Raw genomic sequence first — 25,605 nt, 5'->3', positions numbered from 1 at the left:
ACTGGGTAAATTGGGAATAGGGCAGTATTGCACTGTCCTTTATCAGGGTTCAAGGCAAAATTTTTGTTCCTTTTTTTTTTTTTTTTTTTTTTTTTTTTTCCCCCATTCTGTGCATATTGTGGATTTGTTTTTAGAAGTTAATTTATTTTTAAGTTTCAGTCTGGGTTTCTGGAAAACGAACAGGTTGAAAATGATTGTGAAATCATTCCCTGGCAGAAAGTAGCCAGGAATCATGCAGAACTGCTGACAATAGAAAGAGGTTTCCACAGAAATGCTTTTGTTTTTCAAAAAGGCTGTTTTTGCCTACTAATTTTGTGTTTGTATGTTTTACCTTCTTTATATATCAAAATATCAAGGAAGCAAAGAAATTGCAAATCTACTTTCCTGGGCCAGACCGAAAGCTGAGCTGATTCCCTCTTGTAGTGGTCTGGGAGATGGAGTGAGCAGAAGGTCAGAAGTTCTCCATGGGAGCCATGAGGAGACCACTTTCACTGAAGATCCCACGGGATGAAGATCATCTAAACTTGAAGGGTAATAGGTCTTGAACAATGCTTCTTCACAACAACAGAATCTGCCATATTCTTCTCAGCCTACTCCTCCCCTAGTTGAAGCAATCGAGTCTTTTCAGCCTCTGCATTAACTTCCTCTGTTCCCATCATTTAATTGACATTCTTTACAGCATTTTTAATTCCACTATAACCTCCAGGTGCAGAGACCAGATTTACGCACCATACTCAAGACCCATGGATGCACAAAAGATTCATAGCATGGCTGTTTCCATCCAGAATGATGGGTAGTGCATATTGCAACCAAGCCCACACACAAAATGGAAGATGCAACCAGTTAAGAGCAGTTCTGCCCAGAGAAGCTGTGGGTGCCCCATCTCTGGAGGCATTCAAGGCCAGGCTGGGTAGGGCCTTGGACAGGCTGAGTGAATAAATCATGGGTAGTTCCTCTGGATATGGAGCCAGGAGATAGAAGCCAGCAGAAAGGGCATGAGCAGCTGCTGGGTGCAGAAGGAGAAGAAAGAGAGGGAAAATGATTCAAAACCTTCTCTCCTAGGATTTTCATCTGTCAAAAATAAGCAACAGTTGAAGTTAAGCAAAAAGAATATCTCCAAGTACAACAAAAGCAACTTTAGTATTCAGAGAGTAAAGAACCCATAGAAAAAAAATAACATTCTGAACCTAGATTTTTGCACTCAAAAGAAGCTGGTTGAAAGTACTAACAACAAACAGCGGAGCTACTTAAATTCAGATTACCACAGGCTAAAATCCCAGTGCAAATGTGTGAGATTTTATGAAAGCAATTTAATTAGTCACAAGTGACTACGCATGAGGATTAGCATCAGGCGGTACGGGAGAAGGTTAAAAGATCCTATCTCTAGTCTGTGACACAAGACAGGGCTCTAGGAAGAGCGAAAACACAATGAGCCTTTACAGGGGAAGTGGGGTTTACATGGGAAACTGCTGCAGAGACAAAAGAAGGGAGCATAAATTGCAAGAAAAATCGTGCCAGTTAATTCTGATACAGAGAAGATAAAGCCACAAAAGGGGAAAGAGTGTCTTAACATAGAACAATTCTTCACTTTTAAGATAAAAGATCGAATGGATTTATGAGAACCACAAAGTGGAGGGTAAATACCTGTGCCAAGTGCCCCAGCAGTACTCCCATTAGCAGTCTGGCAGTGGTGTAGCAAAGTAGACCTGCAGAACATGGTGATGGAGAAAGTGAGCCCTTCTCTGGTGTAGGAGAAAAAAAATGTTTATATATGAGACATTACTCTAAATGAAAGCTTTCATCTGGCTGGGTGGAACATGAAGAAATTTCCCCTCTCATTGAACGTAACAGCCAAAAATGAGGAGGCCTTTTGACTGCAGTTGCCTCAGGTGGATGTTCAGGTGGGATCAAAGCTGTGTCCTTGTGGGTGTTGTTACCACAGGAGTTGTGGTACACAGAGGGCTCACGTTCAGGTTTTAGTCATGGGCTGCCTTCTGCGTAATTTGATGCTAAGCTTTTTTTTTTCTGGTGTTAAAAACTGATGTGGAACTTGAGCACATAGGTATCCTTACTGCCTTCCTACCTCCTTTAGTTAGCCCTTGCTAACTGGCATTTCAGAGGAGGACAATGATCTGGCACCCAAGACACTACTGGAGAAGCAGAATAAGAGCAGATAAGCAGATCTGATCTTGTGCTGCCAACAGATGCTACAGAATGCAGCAGCAGGGCCTAGCACAGCCTCCTCGCTGTCCTGCAGGCTGCGGCCAGATAGGGGTGCAAATGGAGCAGAAAGATTCAGATTAGACCAACAGCAGCAGGGTAATAAAATATCTGCTTATTCAGGGCTGCGGTTTGGATGGCAAGGCAAAGCCAAGGGGCCCTTTCCTTGCACCCGCCTGGGTTCAGCCCCCTCCAGCCCGCAGATGGCTATTCTTGGCTCTGGTCGAGCTGCTCATGACACTCAGCGTTGAAGCACAGAGATTAAAAGGAATGTAACCCAGATTTCCTGCTACGCAGTTTGGGGCTTTAACCACAATATTTTCCTGCAGAACTCTTCTTTGCTTATCCTTCCGCTCTACACCTTCAGCAAGCAATGCCTGCTCCCAGCGTGGTGTTCAGTCCTCTGTTATCTTCCTTCCTCTTCTCACGTAGCTCTACACGTTCTTCCTTACCAGGTGTCTCCAGAGGCCCTCCGGAGCCAGCACACCTCCTGTGCAGGGGCAACACGGACCCCAGATGTCTGTGGGGTGCATCCTGTGGCCCATTGCACCACAGCAGGGCACAGCACCAATGTGAGCTTCACGGTTCCGAGGTTTGTAGAATCATAGAAGCATTAAGTTTGGAAAAGACCACTAAGATCATCCAGTCCAATCACCAGCACATCCCCACCATGTCCGCTAACCATGTCCCTCAGTGCCACATCCACACAGTCCTTGAACATCTCCAGGGACAGTGACTCCACCACCTCCCTGGGCAGCCTATGCCAGTGCCAAACCACTCTTTCAGAGAACAATTTTTTCCTAATATCCAACTTCCAAGGTGAGTGTAACTCTAGCATTTCTTTCCTGTGTCCAAGGAGCTGAATGCTTTTTGCTCTGTGCCCATCCTGCTCGTCCCCACATCCCCATTGCCTGGGCTGCAACTACTTCGTTATCTACCCCACACAGCCCTTCCTCTGCCTTCTCACTCTGCCGTCGAGGTCTAGAGCAGCTTCCTGTTGTATTTTCTCTGCCGCTTGTATCTTAACTCCTGCCCCAAGTAATCTCTGCCTCTGGTGAGTGTTTTCTGTACTGCATCTTTCTGCAGACCATATATCTTGCTCTACCTCTGTCCCTCTCGCTTCCTCCAGTCATACTGAATCTCTTCCCCACCAGCTTGTGATTTCAGGGTTTCCTGTTTTCAGGAGTCAGGACCCCCAGGCAGCATAATATATAAACTGCCAAAGCTATTTGCTCCCAGCAATTTAATGAAAGCATTTCAGCTGACTCCTTCTCCCTTGCACTTGCAGCACATTTTGCATGGACTGGTTCCCTGCTCCAGCAGAGCCACATGGTTGGTGCCCCAAAACTTCTAATTGTTGCAGTTAATGCTTTTCACAAGGAGTTGGTTTCAAGCATCTCATTTAGAAGGAGGAATATTAAATAGCTATATGTATATCGGAGAGTTTGAAAGAAGTCTCAGATGTTTTATGTATTATTTCTTGAAATTCAAAAGAATAAGCTTCACAGGAAAATATGCATCTACATTCATAGCATTCTATGCATTTCCATAGGCTTTAGGAGAGATCTGGATACTCAGCTGACAATGATACAGATCAATAAGAAATCTGTTTTGGAAAGTAGGTACATAGAAGAAGACCACCACTGGGCAATTCCACGTTATTTAACACCAGGTAATTCCAGAGTGCAAATTAACACACTTTATCATGAAATTCACCTCTTTTTCCTTTCAGGAGGAGATACAACGATAATGCAACAACTAGATTAGCTTTAACTGGGGTTAATGAGAGGCTCTCTGAAAGTGTCAATATCAGCAGATAAACATGCTTAATTTTTGCTCATATTTTTAAGCATCTAGATGCAGCAAGACTCAATTCTACTGGTTTGTTAGAAATTAGTCTCTCAATGACATTTTCTGTGGAGAGAGCTGGGCTGGGAACTTTCTTCTAAGAACATCATGACTCCAGAAAATGCATCCAGGGTACTTGGGAAGCTAAAAACATTTTATTTCTAATCTTAGGACATGAAAAACACATTTCTGCACCCAAAAAAATCAGGAAAATCAAACTCAGAAATGCTGATGCACTCTCATTTCCTAGCAACCTGGTGAGAAAATGTTCAGGAGATTCAGGAGATGGAGAAGTGATACCCATTAAAACTATCTCAAGCAATGCTTACCCAGGACCACGGGGTTTGTTCACTGGTATCAAGGTTTTTTTGGATAGAGGTAAAGGTGATAATTAAAGGTTCTCAGCATTGCTTTTTGCTGTAGTACTGCACGGCTGAGACACAATGCTTGGGTTGTATGGCATCCCGAGGAAGACAGGGACACAACAGATCCTGGAGAGGTCACAGCATTCACTGTGTGCCCAGGAAAATGTAGGCAGGAGTGTGTGTACATAGCTGGCTGGAGAAGTGCATAATGAATTATTTTATTTCTGTTGTGACTGTGGTATTTTGGGCTAATGTAGGCCATGCTGAGATCTCCACTTACTTAAAGCTGTGTCAACCAAATCAAAACTCAATTGCAGGTGATTCCATGCAGACCTCAAGCTCACTTGCTTTGCCTCTGAGTATGCGTTTTCCCTACTAACGGAGTAGAAAGCAGGACCTAAGGTTAGAGCTCTGTCTCTCTGAAACTGAGAAATAGGCACTTTTAATCAAAGTTCTTCTCTTTTGAAGTTGCTTTCTTGATCTGAGCCCCAGTCTTGTGCTGCTGATCCCTCTGTGAGCTGAGCCTCAACCAGGAGCTGCCTTTGGCTCTCATGCACCTATTGCACTGAAAGTGGAAAAATCACAAAGCAGTACGTGTGTGAAGTCACCAGTACAAATTAATTACATCTTCCAAGTTGCTAGGTCTTAATAGGCTGAAGAGCTTTGCAGAGTTGATGCCAGCATCAGATCATGTAGCAGAAGTGAATGCAGTAACTGCAAGGAAGAGCTGGAAAAAGCAGAGCTGCTCCCTGCAGAGCAGCCCTGTGGTGTTCTTTATCCCCTGTTTAACTGATGAATCTGCCAGGTTGGTGAAGTTTTGGTTTTCAGCTTTTTCCCTTGTGATCGCCTTAGCTGTTTTGCCTCCTAAAGTTAGCCTGAGTAAATATTTGACTTTTTCTCCTAAGCCCCCGCATACCGTTGTGTAACCTAATAAACCCTTTTATTTCATTAGCACCGGTTTACCCAATGTTCCAAACTAATTGAAAATGAATTTCCGAGAAGAAAAAGGAAGAACATGTTCACAACCACAGCCACCTCTTCACCTGTTTACAAAAGACAACTCAGGTTCTGCAGCACAGGGAAAATATTGGCACAAAAATACCTCATCTCACCTTCCTGCAACTTTGTCAGTCCCTGCCAGTTGCCTGAGCTAAAAGCCGCATCATTCAGTGCTTAGATAAAAATGGAAGGTAAAAATGCAGGTCACTGCTTTCCTCAGTGCAGTGGGGATTATTGGAGCAAATCCTGCCCATCAGTTGGTGGAGGAAAGCACCTGCTTCATGCGACCTCTGCTTCATGCTCTGCTCTGTGAATGGAGGAGGCTGGCACACATATGCATGATGGCAAGGAAGGGATGTCTGGTTTTCTGCCACTTGTTTCAGCAGTCCGGGATATTTGTAAGGAAATGGAAAGTCAGAGAAAACACAAAATGTCGTGTCAAGAACAAGCCTGTGAAGCCTGTGTTCTGAGCCTATATCCTGAATGTAAGGAAGAAATTTTCTACAATAAGGGTGGTGAGGCACTGGCACAGGTTGCCTAGACTTGTGGTGGAGGCCTCATCCTTGGGGACACTCAAGATCAGGCTGGACTGGGTTCTGAGGGACCTGTTCTAGCTGTAGGTTTCCTGTTCACTGCAGGGCAGTTGGAACTGATGATCTTTATGGGCTCCTTCCAACTCTAGCAGTTCTATGATTCTATGATCCTGCTTAAGTCTCCTACAGCTTCAGTTGGCCATGGCTAAATAACCCCTCAAAAACTCTCTCATTTCTCTTGAACAAAATTTGAGGGCAGCATGTATTTGTACCTTGCACAGTGCTTCCCATCACTGAATCATAGAATAGTTAAGCTTGGAAAAGGTGACTAAACTCATCTAATCCAAACATAAGCCCAACACCACCATGCCCACTAACCTATGTCCCTTAGTGCCACATCTCCACATTTCTTGAACACCTCTGGAAACATAAGGTTGGGACCAATAACTGGGCAGCCCATTCCTGTGCCAAACCACTCTTTCTGCTAAGAAATCTTTCCCAATATCCCTAATATCCAACTTGAACCTCCCCTCGTGCAACTTAAGGCTGTTCTCCCTCCTATCAGTGTTACCTGAGAGAAGAGGCTGACTCCCACCTCACTACAATCTCCTTTCAGATCATTGTAGAGATCAATAATCACCCCTGAGCCTTTTCTTCTCCAGACTGAACAATCCCACTTCCCTCACTCCCCATACAACTTGTGCTCCAGATCCCTCACAACTTCGTTGCCCTTCTCCGGGCACACTCCAGAGCCTCAATGTCTTTCTTGTAGTGAGGGGCCCAAAACCGAACACCGTACTCAAGGTCCAGCCTCACCAGGGCTGAGTACAGGGAAATAATCCCTTCCCAGCTTCTACTGACCACACAATCTCTAATACAAGTCAGGATGCCATTGGTCGTCTTGGCTACCTGTGCACACTGCTGGCTCATGTTCAGCCAGCTGTCAACCCCAGATCCTTTTTCCCCATGCAGCTTTTCAGTCACTGCCCCAGACCTGTAGCAAAGTCTTGGGTTGTTGTGACCAATGAGCAGGACCTGACACTTGGTCTTGTTAAAGATCATACAATTGTCCCCAGCCCATCTTGAAACCACGGAGGCTCTGACATGACACTGGCACAAAAAAGCAGATTTGCTGTCTGGTGGACCCAGAGCATTACCCTTAAGAGGACTCCAGGGGACAACTTGGCTCCTTTTGGCATGGCCTGACTTGATGCATGGTGAGCTGAGAAACCCCTTTGGGCAGCCATCCAGACAGTGCCGCCTTGGAGACATCCTGTCCTCAAACAAGGCACAGCATCTCGTAGTGAGATAGGGAAAGCATGACATTTCCAGTGGGGATGTGGTTGTGAGAAGTTAGGGCTTCTTACCTTTGTGTCCAGAAGATTTAAGGACCTGAAAACTTTTGGATAGAAAACACATCTTAGGGAACTGGGATTGTTTAGTCTGGAGAATAGGAAGCTCAGGCTTATTACCCCCTTACAACTAACTGAAAGGAGGTTATGGTGAAGTGAGAGTCGGCCTCCTCTTCTGGGTAACTAGGATGGGGGGTAATGGTCTCAAGTTGTGCCAGAGGAGGTTCAAGAAAATCTCTTACTCCAAAAGAGTGGTCAGGTGCTGGAATGTGCTGGCCAGGGATGTGGTGGAGTGACCATTTATGCAGGGGGTCGAGAAACACGCAGATGTGGCACTGAGGGACATGGTTAGTGGGCAGTATTGGTGGTAAGTGGACAATTGGAATGATTCTAATATTTCAGAATTAGAAATGTTGTGTTTGTACAGTTTCTACAATGGAACTGGATGACCACACAGAACAGATACATGCAGCGCGGACAAGAGATGGTCTTAGGTGTTTCCTCATAACCTGAATCCTCTGAGGGCCTTTATGAGCCACTTCTAAGGGAAAAAGGCCATTAAAAGCGTAGCCCATCTTTAAAGAGTGGCAAGTCATCTCTTGAAAACCATTCATTAATTCCTATTTAAAGTTCATGAGGCTGCTAGGCTACAAATAAGGAGACCAAAAAAATATTAGGAAGGAAAAAAAAGAGGTAATAAAATGTATCCTCTTCTGACTTTCCCCCACTTCTGACTATGTTCAAGGTCAACTGCCGATCCAAGGAATGAGTTTGTGTTCTGCCTCTGCTGCCTGGCATGGCAGAGCCAAGCCTGGGCACAGTGTCAGCAGGCGAGCCTCACTTTCTACCTTGCAAACCTGCCCACAGCCATGGGTTGATGCAGGGAGCACTGATGTGCACTGTTTTCTTCCCTTTTTGCCTTCTCCACAACTCCTGGAATGTGTTTGCATACGGTGGAAAAAATGCAAGGAGTAGCAAGATGCAGCCAGGGACAGTGCCCTGCCTGTCAGCGCTAGGCTTGGACTGGGACCATCATCACCGTGGAGGTCGGGCAGCCCTGGCAGCTTATAGCAGTTGACCAGCTCAGAGATGAGCTGAATTCTGGGGGAAATCCACTGTGAAATTAAAATAGAGGAAAATCTATCTTCTGCACAATCTCAGTGAACACAGGATTGCAGCGAAGCCTGTTTTGATCAGAAAACTGGCTAGCAAGTATGAAATATTTTACAAACTTTCAAACTCATCTTCTCCTCCTCATTTCATTAATGGGTATCTTTTATCCTGTCCTAAGCAACAGCAAGAAGACTAATTAGTTTAACAAGTACAACAAATGGTTTTATTGGCAAAAAGGAACCCTTTGAAATATACATTACATTCACAAAGGATTAAATTACAGCCTATTATCCATTTTCCATAAAATAAAGATTACTTTGATAAATCACCACTAATGTTATCTTTGGCTGATAAGAACTCCATGCTTATTTGTGTGGCTTCTATAAATAGTGTGTTCTGAATTTATTTATCCCTAAATATAGTCGATGATACAGTCTGCCAGGCATTTTCCTGCAATTTGACAATACCACATCTGTGAACAGAGGCAGCAAATGAAAGCTTCATTGTCTGAATATGAGATATGCAACTGGAATATTTTTTTTTGTCACTCACCCTACAGTAATCCATCAAACATATTTCAGCCATATCTTGCTTGAACAAGATTTCCTTACTACTAAAGCAAAGTAGGTTCATTTTTAAAGAGAAGAGTCTCATGTGTTTCATCTCCCCATTGTATGTAGAGTCAACTGTAAGGGATTGTACCCTGATTCAGGCTATAATGTAGGGACAAATGGACATTTCCAACTATCCTTTCATAGAGTCATCAAATGATTTGGTTGGAAGGGAGTTGATCAAGCTCCAACCTCCCTGCCACATCTAATATTAGACCAGGGTGCCCAGAGCCCCATTCAACCTGGCCTTGAACACATTCACGGATGAGGCATCCACAACCTCTCAGGGCAGGCTGTTCCAGCACCTCACCACTCTCTCTGTAGAAAAATTCCCCGACATCCAACCTAAATCATCCCCCCCTTCCTACTTTACACCATTTCTCCTTGTCTTGCTATTATCTACCCCTGTTTGTAGGCTTCCTTTAGGTACTGGGAGACTACAGTGAGGTCACCCTGCAGCCTTTTCTTCTCCGGACTGAACAAGCCCAGCTCCCTCAGCCTGTCTTTGTAGGGAAGGTGCTCCAGCCCTCACTTTGCACTTTGTCTTTCCGTAGCATTGTGTTAAAGGATTCTGGAGGTTAGTGAAGATCTGAGGGATTGATCAAGGACCAAGCAGAAGCAATGTCTTGGGTTGCAGTCCATTTCTCCCCCCACCACCTCTACATCAGTGTCCCTTTACTCAAGACCATGAATATCTGGGATATCAGAAGACTTCTGTGCTGTGAGAGGTACAGCTACTTCTTGAGCATTTGGTAATCACACGCCCCCAGGCAAGCGTGAACATCTCTACCGAAGCACTGAATGGTTGAAGTTAAACTTATTGAAGAATTAGTTTTGTTCTGATGCACCAAGCTGAGTTCCTACCCTGCAGCAGGTAGGTGGAGACCTGTGGTTTTGTTGCCCCCAGGGTCCCAGCTGTGCCACCAGCAGACAGAATGCAGGGTGCCCCAGGAATCCTGGCCACCCAGCTGCAGCCATTCAGCAGCCAAATCTCTGGGAGATTTCAGAGCTCACTGGCACAAAGCACGAGGACACGTCCTTTGAAAATATTGGCTTTCATTTGGAATCTGAACAAGGATCAGTGCCTTAAGATCTCTTTCCTCTACGAAGGATGCCCTATGAAGGGCCTTCAGGAAAACATCCAAGTTTAAAAAAATGATAAATGAGTGCAACTTAAATACATTCATGAAGCAAATTGGCTCCAAGCTCATCTATACTTTGTATAGCACTGGATGCCTCGGAGGACCTCATGTTACTCCAAATTACCAAGGGTTGGAAATGGTACAGCAGTTGTAGGATTGTCCTACAGTTTAGCCTCTGAAGTGCTTCAATGAAATGGGGTAAAGTAGACAGAGAGGTTCTGAAAGCCTCTAGCAAGTATATCCAGCATGTGAAGGAGTTAAGTTACATAGCACACCGTCCACTCCTACTGCTAGTCCTCCTTTCTCCCAGCTATTCAAACACGACATCAATCTTGCATTGATTTAGGGCAGCCAGCCCTACCCTGGTGCTTTGAATGTGTGCCCTCATCACAAGCAAATGGCTCTTTTCTGCATTTTCCCTCAGAAGCAGGTGGCAGCAGATTTCAAACAAACCCACACCCATGTCTGTGCTGCTTCTCAAGGGTGCGTTATGCTCATGGAAATATGCCTAACCCCTCCATTCCATTTTCAACATTTTCTAAGCTCCCCACCCCCTGGGTTGATGGCGAAGTGACTCAGCAGGGCAAGCAAAGGGATTAAAGAGCAGCCAGAATTTTTTTAAATGAATGGAAAACTTTAGTGGCTCTGAAAGTATTTTCCTCCAAGACATATTTCAAAAACTTTAATAATTACAGCTGAGTCTATTAACAGACAAAATTCAGGGCTAGAGTTGTAAAACTCAGAGTAGGGAGAAGCACGCGGATGTTACAAAATAAATGTATTATCACCTTTCCAAACTCCCTTAAATGTCTCTTTTTCCTGTATTAGAAAAAATTACTCTGGCTGGGCTGCTGCATGCATGCTATAATTAAAACAATGTATTTTATTTTCAGTGTGATGTGCATATTTATAGAGAGACAGTGAAAAAAGCCTTGCAAAGATTGAACACAGAGGCACTGCCCTAAGTGCTGGTGAACAACCTTGGGTTCAACTCAGCTCTGTGGCTTTCTGGTTGCTTGATAATTCTGTGGATGGTAAAGTCCTGGGGTATTGATTCTGCTTCTGGGGCTCATCTAATTGGAGGCCAAAGATAAGGTCCCTAAGTAACAACTGTCAGAAAATTTAGATCTCAGGCTCCTCAGTATACTCACATACGTATCACAAACTGCTTGTTCTTAGCTTGTTCTGTCTTATGTCTTCCATATCTTGCGTCGATTTCTGCTGCTGCGTTCAAGGGAGAAGAATCAGCGCTGCTCCATTTTGAGCTACACAAGTGAAGGGTTTGGGTGCTCTCCAGGAACGAGGGAGATGCAGATTCCAAACTCCTTTGGCCCAGAACTCAGTTGACTTGCTTTCCACAAAAGTGCCCTTTGCATAAGGCAACAGTGCATAAAGAAGCCCTTTACTCACCTACTCTCAGAACTGGGTCATCTGAACATCGAATGCAGAGAGCACTGCCTGCTGGAGCCCGTTTCAAACGCGTTTTTGCACCAGTTTCCCAAGCATACTGCTAATGGACTCAACCTTTGAAAATACATCCCTTTGTATAAAGAGCTTAAGGACCAAGAGTAGATGTGTTGTGGATACTCCAGCCAGATCTCCAATAAATTGGTCAATATATGGCCCCCGTGCTGGCACCCACCCATTCAATGCAACGTTTATGGGCCAATCCATCAACCTGAGCAATTAGAGCACTGAAGCACCACAGCTGCTGGTGAGGAAGTCCTGGGAATCTGTAAAACGAAAGGATGAGAACTGCCAAGGAATGGCAGGTCCAAACAGAACAATCTTTTCCTTCCTGCTTTAGGAAGGCAAGCAGAGGAAATAACAACACGGAAGCCCAAAGTCAGTAAATGAAATGCCTTTTATTGATTTATTTACTCATTTTTGACCTTCTGATATTTACTTTAATTGCACAGACCAAAATTAGTGATTGACCTTAATTTTTAATGAGTTACAACTGTTATAGCTATTGCATTAGTATTAAGAGAAGATAAAATCAGAGATAAGTCTCTACATGAACTCCAAGATGGGAAGGAACTTCTTGCTACTCCTCATGCAAACTACCAACTCATTACTGGAGACTGAGGTCAAGTTTAATTTGAGGAAAAAGTTCATTCTTATGAGTATGTTAATCTATTAATAAGCTAATTTATAACCTTTTGACAACTGATGTAATTTTCACATATTAGATAATAATTACAGGCATACTGAGCAATATTAATATTATTAAACAATGAACAGCCTCCTGAATATGTACTATAGTAATGCAAAACCTGAACAATTTAAATGCCTTGCCTAGTAGAAGAGCATAATTTTCCATTAAAGTTTTCCTAAGCTTCTAGACATTTTTTTCTTAAAGATGTGGAGTTCTAAAACAGATTAAATCCAACATTCACGTTTACAAAAGAATTTACGCCTCATCCAAGAACTCCAGGGGCGCACACTTTCCAATCTTTTTATATTATACCAACAAATTATGCCCATTAAGAAAAGGAGATGTTACCTCAGCGTGGTGTTAGCACTGAAGCTGATTTCTGAGCACACTGATCTATGCCATGAGTTTTCCAAGGGACTAAAATGTATTGCTGCTGCTCTCCTCTGCTTCCTGCTCTGTTGCAAGCATACACTAAATTCGGCTGCCACTAAGTATGTGTTCTGTATGGGGAATATTATTACTGTTAAAAGCATCCATCTTAAATATACAACTGATTCAATATGAATGAGTGCTTATCTCCCCCTTGATGCCTATCTATAGGTAACAGCTGTACCGCTGTGCAAATGATCTTCCTAACCTACAGTTATTGGTCCCAACCTTAAGTTTCAACTGACATAAGGACTCCCACACAACAATTTCACTAAAACAAAATCCTTCTAGTAAAATAAAATTAGAAAAATAATTTAAAGCATGAAGTTTCGGGTTATGTACACACAAGCAGTTCAAATATTCTTTTCTTCCTACCAAAATGTACCTGAATAGCAACACAAGACAATGGATGCCAAAAAAACACAGGAATTTTGCCTCAAAGATTTAATCAACAGATTTTGAAAAAACACATCAAATACGGCAAAATGATTTATGAGCTATAAAAGACTTGAGACATTGAAACTGTATCAGCTGCATTAAAATTAAAGAGGCTCCGTGTATGTTAATGATAGGCTGAGAAAAGGAGTGAGAAAATAGAGAAAAGAGCAAATAAAAATATAGGTGAGGTCATAAGTGACACTGATTCAACATCTAGTTGAAAGGATTACGTATAGGCAAGGAAAAACCTTTCTCCTTTACTCTTTTTGAAGAGATTGCATATTGTCAAGGTCCATTTCCATTACAGGAATGCATTAAAATAATTTTTAATCTATATTCTATTTTCTGGCCTACAGAAGGTTTTCAAAGACACAGGAAAGGCTTCACTTCTGCCAAGCAGATTAAAGAAAACCGCATTCCTACGTATTTTAATATATAGTTACACATCAAAATTCAAGACAGAAAAATAATTCAATGCAAATAACAGACAGTATTATGGATTCTGATAAATCTGTGTGAAGCACGACTATGAGAGAAGTGCCTGAACTTGGTGAGGAGATCTGTGTAGTATCGTTTCTGGATCCTTATATTTATTTGAAGGATCCATCACAGCTGCATATAACTCACTGTAAGCTCTGCAGACCAGTTCTGTCGACTGTTTTATTATCTGCTCTCTAAAAAATAAAAATAAATTCACATAATTTGCAAATTGTAGGGATTTGACAACATTCACTGAAAATATACATTAGAATTCAGTGTCAGTTACATTAAAAAGGCCTTTTACTTCAAATATGAAAAACAACTGAAAAGCTTTACAACAGAAGAAGGCTTTCCCATCTGCACTGTACATACATGAACTCACGTATATGATTTTGATAAACAAGGAATTTGCATTTTTTATTTCTGCAGTCATGAAAAGAAACTGTAGAAAAAAATATATATATAGAATCATAGAATGGTTTGGGTTGGAAGTGACCTTTAAGATCATGTAGTTCCAACACCCTGCTATAGGCAGGGACACCTCCCTCCAGACCAGATTGCTTACAGCCCCATCCAGCCTGGCCTTTCTTGATGACATTTGTAAACAGACACACTGTTTTTATCTATAAGCACAATATATTCTGTTTGCCTTATCTTGGCAGCACCTACTTCATAATTTGTCAGAGGAAGAGCTGAAAGTGATAGTGGTTAGAGAACTAGCATTACTACAGCCTTTTCCCAACAATACCATAAAGCCTGCATCCTGTTATTTTTTCAGATCTGAATGAGTAACAATGCATGAAGATTCCATGCTAAAATTAACAGGAAAGTTCGATGGTTTTTGAAGACAAATATTTTTATTTTACACTGCCCACTGAATGCTTGCTTTGATCACCATGGTAATGTGTTTATGGTTACATGTGCATGTGTATCCAACAAAAACATAATTACAACTATTTCACAGTCAAATTCATACAGACGGGACACCGAGAGATGGGGAGGAAATGGACTCTGAACCCAGGCCCAGCCCTGTTGTAAGGCAACAAAGGAATATGATGGCACTCACTAAAATCAGGGTTGACTTTACCACTTCTGACCACAGTGAGTGTGGACTGACAAACTGGAAGGAGTGTGTAGAACTTTGTATTTTCAGGAAAAAATAAGAAATGGAAACTATGAGATAATAGGCGAGACGTACACTGCATTTTATGCTGATGTGCAGCACTCTGTTTTTCAACAACCACTGCCCACTGTCTAATTATTAGATTATTAGAATACCTGAAAAACAGGCTGTTGTTATAAAAGCAGATCTAAAAATGCTCTTTTAGCGTATTCAGAGTTTCCTGGTAAACAACTGTCTCAGAACACAGCCCAGGATCACTCAGCTACGGTAACGTGACCACCTTTTCGGAAAGAACTGCACAAAGGATTTGTTAGGACTCACTGCATCGCACCAAATGCTATTACATTAAAAGAAAAAGTTTATTAAAATATTCCAAAGGGCTGAACAGCACGAAATGAGTCTCTCCATCAAATAATGTCAATGTCATTAATCAGTAACATTAGGATTTCAGTTGCCATAACAACAAGATCCATTTTATCGCCAACACAAATGGCAGCACTTTCTAAAAATAATAATTCCAGCATTCAGTTCCTGTGATCCAACACAAATGGAAAGAGCTTTACAAGACCAATAGCCACAGCAATAAATACCTTAAAACTTTTCCTAAATGAGCAAAGGAATTTGAAAGACAAGATTATGCGCTGGCAAATGTTGGAGGGAATGCTCTTCATGGTCATAAAGCTTAAATTATATTGCCAGTGAGTATATAATGCACTTGTCCCTTATCAAAAGCACGTGGTCTGCTTTTGAGAATCAAATAATCTGAGTTTTTTGCAGCTCAACAACTGGAACAGAGAATCACAATGATGTGGTTTCAAGGAAGAAGCCTTCAGTATTGACACCAAATGTCTGTAAAACTAACTTGAAAATGATAACACTGAAACGATAGCAGCAGTCAAATGTTTTACTTGAATTTTGAGAAACTTCAGGATTTTTCTGCTTTATTTACTACAGAAAAAAAAGCTTGAATAGTAAAACAAGATTCTGCAAGTAACCATCTATGTAAATATGTATTTTCGAATGCTTTTATTTTCAATTCTGTGCAGAAGCCAAACTGCAGTGTTGAGCTACAGCTGGTTAATAAACCCCCTTCTGTCAGCTGAGCTGTGGCAGCTGTAACAGTCATCCTCACATAGGCTCCCCACTCACCTCTGTGCTGCCCACTGTCACAAGGTAACACAAATTTCACTTAAATTGTGCTGAGAGAGGTTTAAAAAGTTCATAAATGGAGCAAGGCTAAGAGTGCATACATGACCAGTTTATCTTGATTCATCTGACAGAAAGAAGTGACTAAGTCAAGGCAATTTCAGTGCATGCCTACACCTTTATGGTAGCATAAAGTCTACCTCGAAAAAATCACTTTTGTGTTAGTAGCGAAAAATTGAAGCTTTCAAAATTCATTTACTGTTATTATGATTTTAAAATAGACCTACATTAGAAAAATATATACTGGGAGCTAAAATATTGGCTTAATAGCTTGACATCTAGAAGCCAAAGTTTCAGTGCTTCCGTTACACTGCTGCTCAAGATGCCTCACTTGATCTGTATTGCACAGAGACAGAGACATTGTTCCTAAGACAGAGCCAGCTCTGCTGGTTGAACTGCAGGAACACTGGCTCTAGCAGGGAGATCCAACAAACTGCTGAGAGGAACCAACATCCCCCAAGCCAAGCTATGCAGCAGGTGTAAAGCGTGAAACTGCAAGTCTCAGTGAGAAGAACTTGAGCAATAAATTCCCAGCACTGTTTTCCCCCTTGCTATATCCTGATCACAGAATCATAGAATGGCCTGGGTTGAAAGGGACCTCAAGGACCATCAAGCTCCAACCTCCCTGCTGCATGTAGGGCCACCTCCCCATTTAATACCAGACCAGGCTGCCCAGGGCCCCATCCAACCTGGCCTTGAACACCTCCAGGGACGGGGCATCCACAACCTCTCTGGGCAGCCTGTGCCAGCACCTCACCACTCTCTCTGTAAAGAATTTCCCCCTGACATCCAACCTAAATCTTCCCTCCTTCAACTTAAAACCATTTCCCCTTGTCCTGCTATTTTCTACTCTTGTAAAGAGTTGACTCCCCTTCCTTTAGGTACTGCAAGGCTGCAATGAGGTCACCCTGCAGCCTTCTTTTCTCCTGGCTGAACAAGCCCAGCTCCCTCAGCCTGTCTTTGTAAGATGTTGTAATACAGTCCCATTTGGAGGACAGGCAGCTGTAATGAGAATCCAAATGTTAGAGTATTAACTCAAAATGTGATGTGCCAGTCACAATTTCTCATATCTTCTTGTAACGTGCATTCTTGACAAAAATATGAAAAATAATGTCAAGAAAACTTTTTGATCAGTGCAGCATATAATTCTCTGAATTAAAGTACTACAAAATGTCTTCATCTGGTTTGAATTTAATTGGAAAGAAATTCGTGGCATTTTCCCTAGCCTTAGGGTTCAGTTGGCCCTTATTTGTCATATTATATAATATATTCATGAAACAAGAGAAGAGATAAATTACGAACTCCTCACTTCTACACTTCAAAGGAAAAAAAATCACTAACAAAAAAAAGCTATGTAAAAGTCATCTCAGAGCAATATCCAATAGCACAAAATGTCAATACTCCATAGCAAAAGACAACACATTTGATAATTTTAGACTTCATGGAGCAATGAGGGTAAAAGAAATCTTGAGCAGAGAATTAAATATTTCATTTGCCTTCAGAATGCTTACAAAATAGTTCTGAAACAATTTACAACTAAAACGACAAAAAAAAAAAAAAGCCAACATAGCATAACATGTTTAAAACAGATGAGTGTAATTCATTTTGATGGCATCTGTTAAATGAAGAGCAAGTACTTCAGAAATTTACAAAATTACTTATTCCTGTATTTCAAAAAGTGGTGAGTCAAAGCAAAATTGACCTGAAGTACAATGCAAATGTGATTGCAGCTGATAACCTGGATTCACATCGTGATCCACAAAACCCTAATTAAATTCATCTTTCTGATTACTACACAGGCAAAACACAAATTCAAAGTTAAGATACTTACTTCACAGTGGCACTCAGAAGGAAATTCAGCTGGGACATCAACAGACTATCTGGAGCAGACAGATAGCGATCAAACTGAGCCTAGGGGTGGGAAAAAGAACATGAGATCAACACAGAAGTAACTCGTTATGTGAAGACATAAAAACACAGATCTCTGAAAAGTGACTGCAATAAAGAGGCATCTTCTTACTTGATATGGTTTTCTTTTTTTTTTAAATATACATTTAAGATAGAAGCTAACATAATATACAGATAATTGAGGCAGAGCTTAATAGACTACAACAGCATCAAATCTCTGCACCTCTGTTGCCACAATTTCAAGTTTCTGACTCTTGAGTTGTATGGGTGGAAGGGTGAAAAATGAGAATGTGGTTTCCATATCTATGCAAGTTGTCTGTGCAGACGGTGCATGTACGTATGCACCACTGAAGATTAAAGCCTACCCTGTTCACGGCAGAGGAAGCACTGTAAACTCCAGAAAGAAATCTAGTCTGTCCAAGTTACAGCATGTTACTTTTTTTTTTATTATTTTTTTTTTTTACTTTTTCCAAGAAGCTGCTGCTTAATAACCTAATTAGCAGTTAAGCTGGGAGAAACAAGACAAAGAGACCTATTTGAGGTTCCATCAACTCCTTCTAGGTTTACTTCTCCCCCGTGTAATACAGTGAAAAATAATGCAGTGCTTTGATTTTATTTGTTTGGAGAAGAAAGCACTTCTCCATGAAGAATGTTACTGCTGCCTTCAAATATTTACTGTGTAAATATTGTAGGGAAGATGGTGCTAAGTCTCAGAGGTGAACCCATGAGAGATTACGGACATATTCTTCTGTTCTTCCAAGCAGTAAGGAAAACTGATTAGCTGATTAGATACTAGTTGGAAGATTCCCACCAGCAGTGTTTATTAACACTGAAAAAGTTACCAAGAAATAACCTGGGGAAGCTGCAGTGCCTCCACCCTTGGAGCTAGTAACTCAGGTAAGGCCCTAAGCAACTTTATCTAGTAACAGCAGTCTTTTGAAACATGTGAGTAATCTCAAGCTCCCAAATCCTAAAACCCATGCCCACCATCATTTAAATACACAGAAGATGGACACAAACAACTAATGAAGTAGGTCAGTTCTCACGGGGTTATTTGCCAAGGCTGGGAATTTAGGGGAGATATACTTGATAGAGGCATGGACTTCATTAGAACAGCATTAGTAAGCACATATGAACAGCTTGAAAGTCTGTGACCTGGAAAGATTTCAAGTTGAGAGGCAGTGAATCTACTTGCATGCACTCTCTCTCCCTTATGGTTTAAGTTCTACGAAGCAGACAGACTACAGCGACTGATGAGATTTATATGGGCTTCATTTCAGCACACTGGATTCAAGAGTGTTCGACCAAACATACATTAAAAAAAAAGGTACAGAGAAAAAAAGACTTGGATTACTTTCTAACTTTTCAAGTAAAATTATTATTTACAACCATTAATCATTAATACAGATTCAGTTTAAAAACCATGGTCCCCAAGTCACAGTCTTTAATTTCTTGCAGGTCTACAAGGCTACGATAAGGAAAAGATATTTTAAATGCAAAATGTATAAATAATACACAATAATGCATGATAAGAATGCATGCTGATCTGAGTAAACCACAGAATCACAGAATAGCCTGGGTTGGAAAGGACCTCAAGGATCATGAATCTCCAACCTCTCCGCTGCATGCACGGCCATCAGGCTCCCCATTTAATACTGGACCAGGCTGCCCAGAGCCCCATCCAACCTAGCCTTGAATACCTCCAGGGATGGGGTATCCATAACCTCTGTGGGCAGCCTGTTCCAGCACCTCACCACTCTCTCTGTGAAGAACTTCCCCCTGACATCCAACCTAAATCTTCCCTCCTTCAACTTAAAACCATTTCCCCTTAAACCACTGAGTGCTCTGTGCCAGAGCTCTGCTCTTCCAAGCAGCTTGGGATTCACTGGTTTAGAACTGGAATGATGGAAAATAGGCTATACTGACACCACTAGGAGGGATTCAACATTCTGAAAATGACCCATTTCCTGAATCAGAAATGATGGAGCCTTCCCCTTCCAACAAATTCAAGCCCGTTGATCTCAAGATTTATAAGAGGATGTTTTCCGTGGGGTGTGCGTGCACTGCTGGATGAGTAAGCCTTATTTACAGTTAAACTTCCAGAATAAAGCTAAACTTGGCTAAGCAAGAAGAGTGACACATCATATGTTATTGCCCACTGAACTGTGATATTGCAATCTCTATGCAAAATAGCCTTCACATACACAATGAAAAAGAATCAGCTGATAATCTGTTTTAAAATATAATGCAGCTTCCAGCTTAAAAATATATATGTAACTATATATAACAAATATAAAGAGAGAAATAACTGTGGCATACACCCAGCATTTAACTTCTGAGTTTTGCTGAACTATTTGCATAAAATCAAAGCCCTAGGACTAAAATTATAAATGATAGCAGAACCCATATTTCAAAGCGTTCTAGCAAAAAATAAATTCTGGTGATTAAAACTAATTAGAGCTAAGTATTTGCTTTTAGCAATTTAAGATGACTCATGGGATAACATTATTATAAGTAAAATTCTGCTTCTCAAGACTTAGAAACTAATATTCTACTACTACCAGTTCATAAATAATTTATGAATTTATTACTTCAAGTGGTCAAATTACTACAAATGAAGAAAATATTCCCAGACATGTAAGTCAGCTATTCTTAAAGAGCGTGGTGAGATGAATATCTACTACATCTCACACATTAACAGAATTCTTTCCCAGGTCACAGCAATAGTACCTCAAAATGAAATTGGAAAATGCTTACCATTGCTACCTTCAGGGACATGGAATCCAGACTTGGCAAATTTGAAAGAGGACCCTAAGGGGAAAAAAAAGAAGTCACTCTAGCATTTGGAAAAAGACAAGAAATAATAAACTCTACAATCTGATCGTACTAAATTGTTACTTGGTCCTGCTACAGGATATTACATGTTTGGAAACTGAATCACCACACCAGTGCTGGAAATGCAGTAACAGTTCATTCGTATTCCACCACTCCCTTGGATTAAAAATTTGGAATACCGTCTTTTTCATATGTCCTCCAGTTCTTTTCTCCTCTTTTCACCATTAGAAGACAAAACCTGAAAATGTCTTCTACAAAGTCTGGGATAAAAACTCACCTAGCGGCCATCCAAATGGCCTTAGTGTCCCAGGATTAGAGGACAATCTCTGCCTCCTCATCTGTTCCTGGACCACGCTGAATTCAGCTCTGTTCCCCAGTAACCCTGATGTTTACATGGCATTACAACGCATACATGCTGTCTCACACCTCTAATGAATCCTGTAACAATCTCATCCCTGCAGCCAGGCAGTGGACAGATATGAAATAAAATTATTACTGGAAATTCCATCCAATTTCCATTAAACAATCCGCTGTGGTCTATTTCAAATTGGTTTTAGAAAAGGAGATAAGCTTATGAATAGGAAATCAAACTGAGTTACTAAGTTTGGGCACTTTACATAAAAATACTGCCTACACAAAGAACAGGAAACTCTCATACGCAGTACCACTTTCTCCTGTAATCACTGCTCTTCACCTTTACAAAAGATCGCAAGTACAGATAAAGGGAAGAGGGGATGTAATAACAGCAACCAGATAAGAATGATGCCTCAAAAGAAACAAAGAACACGAGCCCCAAGTGTCAGTTTTCAACTTTTTCTAAGGAATCTGATGTTTTCACTTTTAGAATTGGATCGTCTTGGTTCTAGAACAGGTAAAGCAATGAATAAAGCCAAAAAGTTAGTATTAAGCTCATCTAAAATTACTATTATACTCATCTAACATTTTTTCACGGAACCAAAGAAAGCAGTAACTGTCTAATGCATGCAAGGTATCTACTCTGGAAATGAATATCACAGTGGAAAAAAAAGTGAATGTTACACGCACAGTAGGTCCAATATGTCCTACATACTGTGGAAGGGGCATACAAACTCACTACTTGTGTTTTAGAGCCAGCTGCACTCTAACGACTTCAGAGGGGTATTATACTACCTATGCAGTTATTCTGAGAACATATCTGCACAATTAAGCCAGAAGGAATGATGCGTCCCAAACCTGCTAGGCTTGCTTAACGCAGAGCATGAGGAAAATGTGTACTTGCAAGGTACCTTAGTCTAATAGCCCTGGCACTGTATGAAAAACCAAAAGAACTTTTGCTTTCACACAATACTTCATTTACAAAACTAACAATGCCAAAGTTCTTCTGGTTGGCAGGTACACACTACCTTCTCAATAAAACCAGTACATTACCTTACCTGTTCTGGTTTGTGTTGCTGCACAGAGTTATATATGTAACTTAGACCAGCTCTAGTTAGGACATAGGAAGCTTGTTCATTTATGAGTGTATCTAAATGAGCTTCAATCTGAAATTTTAAGCATAAGATAGTTAGAAAATATGCATGAGAATATAAAATAAAACTAACTCTGAGTTGTCTAGAAACACAAATAAAAAAAAGGAATATGATTAATAAACAAGGGAAAAACACAAACATACAGCATAATTACTGTATCCATTTACATCTCCTATATTATGAGGAACCAGTAAAAAATTTATTGATGACTCTTTACAGAAGAGCCAAAATTTTTTGTATTAGTAAATTCAACAGCACTAAAAATAAAAGAATGAAAGCTCTTACAGTTCTTTGAGAATATATGATAAAAATCATTCAGCTTATTGAAAATATCAAAACTTATCAAAAATATTGACAACAGTGTGGCAGCTTTATAACAAACAACATTCAAAAAAATGCCAGTCTCTCAAAGGAAAAATAAAATTGAAACTAAAATATAGAATAGGATCATAGAATCCTTGGAGTTGGAAGGGATCTTTAAAGGCCATCCAGTCCAATTCCCCTGCAATGAACAGGGACACCACAGCTACTTCAGGGTGCTCAAGGCCTGATCCAGTCTCGCCTTGAAAGTCTTCAAGGGCAGGGCATCAACTACAATTCTGGGCAACCTGTCCCACTGCCTCATCAATGTAAAAGGCTTTTCCTTACATCTAACCAAAAACGACTCTACTTTGAGCTCGAAAGCATTTCCCCCAAATCAGTAAGGCTTTCAAATTCAGTACTGATAGCCATGTGTTTAAAAAAAGAGTTGACTGAAAGAACAATAGCCAATTAATTACAGAAGCTCAACCAACGAATCCAGTCACAGCAAAAGCAATCACCTTTGAGTAATTAGGGAAGATCTGTGATTAAACAACTTTACAGATCACTGTCCCGTATTTACTTCTCTTCTAATCTTAAGAAAAATCTAAAATTCATAATATATCAAACTCTGGTAAAACATAATGATATTTAAAAGCATTTTACTTTCTAGAATTGTTTAGAAAAATGCACTTTCTACAAATCAGGGGGGAAATCTCAATATTTCAGTTTGGAGATTTAACTGTCTTCAGGAGTTCTTTTTTCTTTCCCCATGAAAAATGTTTCTTACTTAATATGCCATTCTACCTTCACTTTGATAATCTACTTATGTATAATCTTAAAGGTTTTTTCCAATCTATTTCTGTATTCGTAGAACACTTGAAGAAAGCAATTGGTATTAAATGCATAACCTTCAGTTCTACTGCTTATTTTAAGAATAAATCAATTGCAACATTTACTGTGAACAAGAAGCTCTGATAATGGAAGTTCAAAATGCCCCAAACAGTTTGGTGAGGTTTTCTGTTTGTTTCCCAGCTAAAAGGTGCTAGAAATTCAAATTAGGAGTAGAAAGGGAGAAATGGCTCACAGCCAAACTTTACTGATGCTTTCAAATAAGAAGTTGAGACTTTTTTTTCCCCTCAAAGTCTTCAAGCTCCAAAAACTCTCCTGAGAGGTACTGCAGAGATTATTGTGTAGCACAACTATAAAAGGGCAATGCCTATGTTTTCTTCCAAGTGAATGCTTTATAAACTACATTTCCATTTTGAAATGGTACCAAATATGAACTACTAACCTGCCACATTAGGTGCAACCTAACAAATGAGAACGGAAAGGTAAAAAGAAGTACTGAAGTAATGACCTCAGGTACAGCATACTAACACCACATAGGATAGAACACAGCCAGCTGTTTCACTCAGCTTTCAAATTCTATTTGCTTCAATTCATACAGTTTGTAAGTGAACTAGAATAATGAGAATGACTCAAGCAAATGAAAGTTTTCATTGATATGGGCTTATTCGCCACTAAAATAAAACTTTCCTATTTTTTTTTGCATGTTTGAAATAAAGGATGCTGTGTACCATCGTCAGTTCTGATACTTGTGTTATTGGCTTATAAAAAGAGCTCCACTTATCCCACTTCCTTGATTTAGAATTGATCCAAAATAAACATTATCAAAGACAAATACGTTCACATCACAACTTACAGTCCTCAAAACAAAAGAGAAACAGTAATAAGCTTATTTTCAGCTGGGCTAGTAAGGCTCACCTGAAACTGTAACATTTCCAGACGTTTGTCAGTGAATTCAAAGAGAGCCAAGGTAGTCTTCATCATATAAAGTGAATTTACCATGAAGGTTGCCATGTCAGCTGTGCCCAAATTACTAGCAGACATAGTACACATCTGTAACAATGGATCTAGCACACAAGACAGAACCTAAAATAGAAAACGCAAAGAAAAGAGGGAGGAGAGGAAGGAAATCATGTCACATGAGGCTTCTAAGCACTTTCTGTCTCTATTGTGTATTTATTCTCCAAAGCAGAACAAAGAAAAATGAGAGTTTCCAACTGTGAAAGCAGTTTTCTACTGGATTTGTCAGCAGGTGATCAGCTACCATAGTGATGGCAAAAGTGTAAAAACCTGAGAACAGATTCTAATCTAGTAGGAGGAGTAACCCAGAATAGATAATTGGCAATTGTGCAATCTTGATGGAGTATTTACTTAATGGAGTAGTAATTGGATAACAGAATGTAGACACTGTGCTAAGAGTAGCGCTCCATACTGTACTGTAATTATCCACTTAGTCACCATTGTATTCACATTGAAAACTTGAGTTTGGAAGAAGGCTCCAAAATGGGACCAGAAGATTAATGGACCAAGACAAACCTAAATTTACTTTCTTTCCCTCCCTTCTCTCAAAGCTCCCTTGTACCTGCACGAAGTCAGCCTGACGGGCATCCAGTGGAACAACAGATGAGTCGTGAGATGCCAGAACCTCTCGTAGCAAATTAAGTGTCTGATTTAGTGCAGCGCTTGGGCCAAGATCAGGAGGTGGGAGTTCAACCTAAAGAACAAGATAATCTGTTTTTTTTTGGTAATGAACAAGCAAAACTAAATTTCTCCCCTCATTCAAAGTATGCCTATTTTACAACCTAGCAATCTAGAGAAACTCAAATGCTACAGTTTCTGGTGGTAAAATATGTATCACATATATATTTGCTAGACTAGGTAGAAGAGAATAGTCATGCTGCTGAATCACTGAGTTTACTCTGAGCAAGGCTTCTTGTAAAAGCTTCAAAATCTAGCACTAGCAGAGCTCTGGGGCCATAACGCAACAGCTGAATGATGTCATCTCTTTGATAAGGCTGCCTATCCCTGCCACACCAAAGGGCTGGTATGAGAGCTGCAATAGGCAGCAGTAGACATAGATGCAACAGTCTTAATACCTACCAAGTTTGTACTCAAATAATCAGTATACAAATGATCTGCACATAAGCTCTAGTACACCTATATAAATTGCAAAGATAGTGTGAGCATT

The 25,605-nt window shown here is 40.6% G+C and overlaps 1 protein-coding gene across 1 annotated transcript in view; it reads right to left on the bottom strand.

The window, feature by feature from the left end:
* Nucleotides 1-12,028: 12,028 nt before the first annotated feature.
* COG6 (component of oligomeric golgi complex 6) overlaps nucleotides 12,029-25,605 on the bottom strand; it is a 50,666-nt gene continuing 37,089 nt past the window's right edge. Inside the window, exons 14-19 of the mRNA XM_042867770.1 lie at nucleotides 25,000-25,131; nucleotides 24,336-24,503; nucleotides 22,173-22,280; nucleotides 20,683-20,736; nucleotides 17,849-17,928; nucleotides 12,029-13,882 (exon numbers count right to left, since the gene is read on the bottom strand). Of these exons, the coding sequence (XP_042723704.1) occupies nucleotides 13,735-13,882; nucleotides 17,849-17,928; nucleotides 20,683-20,736; nucleotides 22,173-22,280; nucleotides 24,336-24,503; nucleotides 25,000-25,131 (690 nt within the window). The 3' untranslated portion in view covers nucleotides 12,029-13,734. The remainder of the gene's footprint in view (nucleotides 13,883-17,848; nucleotides 17,929-20,682; nucleotides 20,737-22,172; nucleotides 22,281-24,335; nucleotides 24,504-24,999; nucleotides 25,132-25,605) is intronic.

This window comes from Lagopus leucura, unplaced genomic scaffold, assembly GCF_019238085.1.
Source record: "Lagopus leucura isolate 7727_CA_CO unplaced genomic scaffold, USGS_WTPT01 Super-Scaffold_100001, whole genome shotgun sequence".
NCBI classification, from domain to species: Eukaryota; Metazoa; Chordata; class Aves; order Galliformes; family Phasianidae; genus Lagopus; species Lagopus leucura.
Note: the sequence above shows the minus strand (reverse complement) of the source record. Positions and strands in the feature narration are given on the sequence as shown.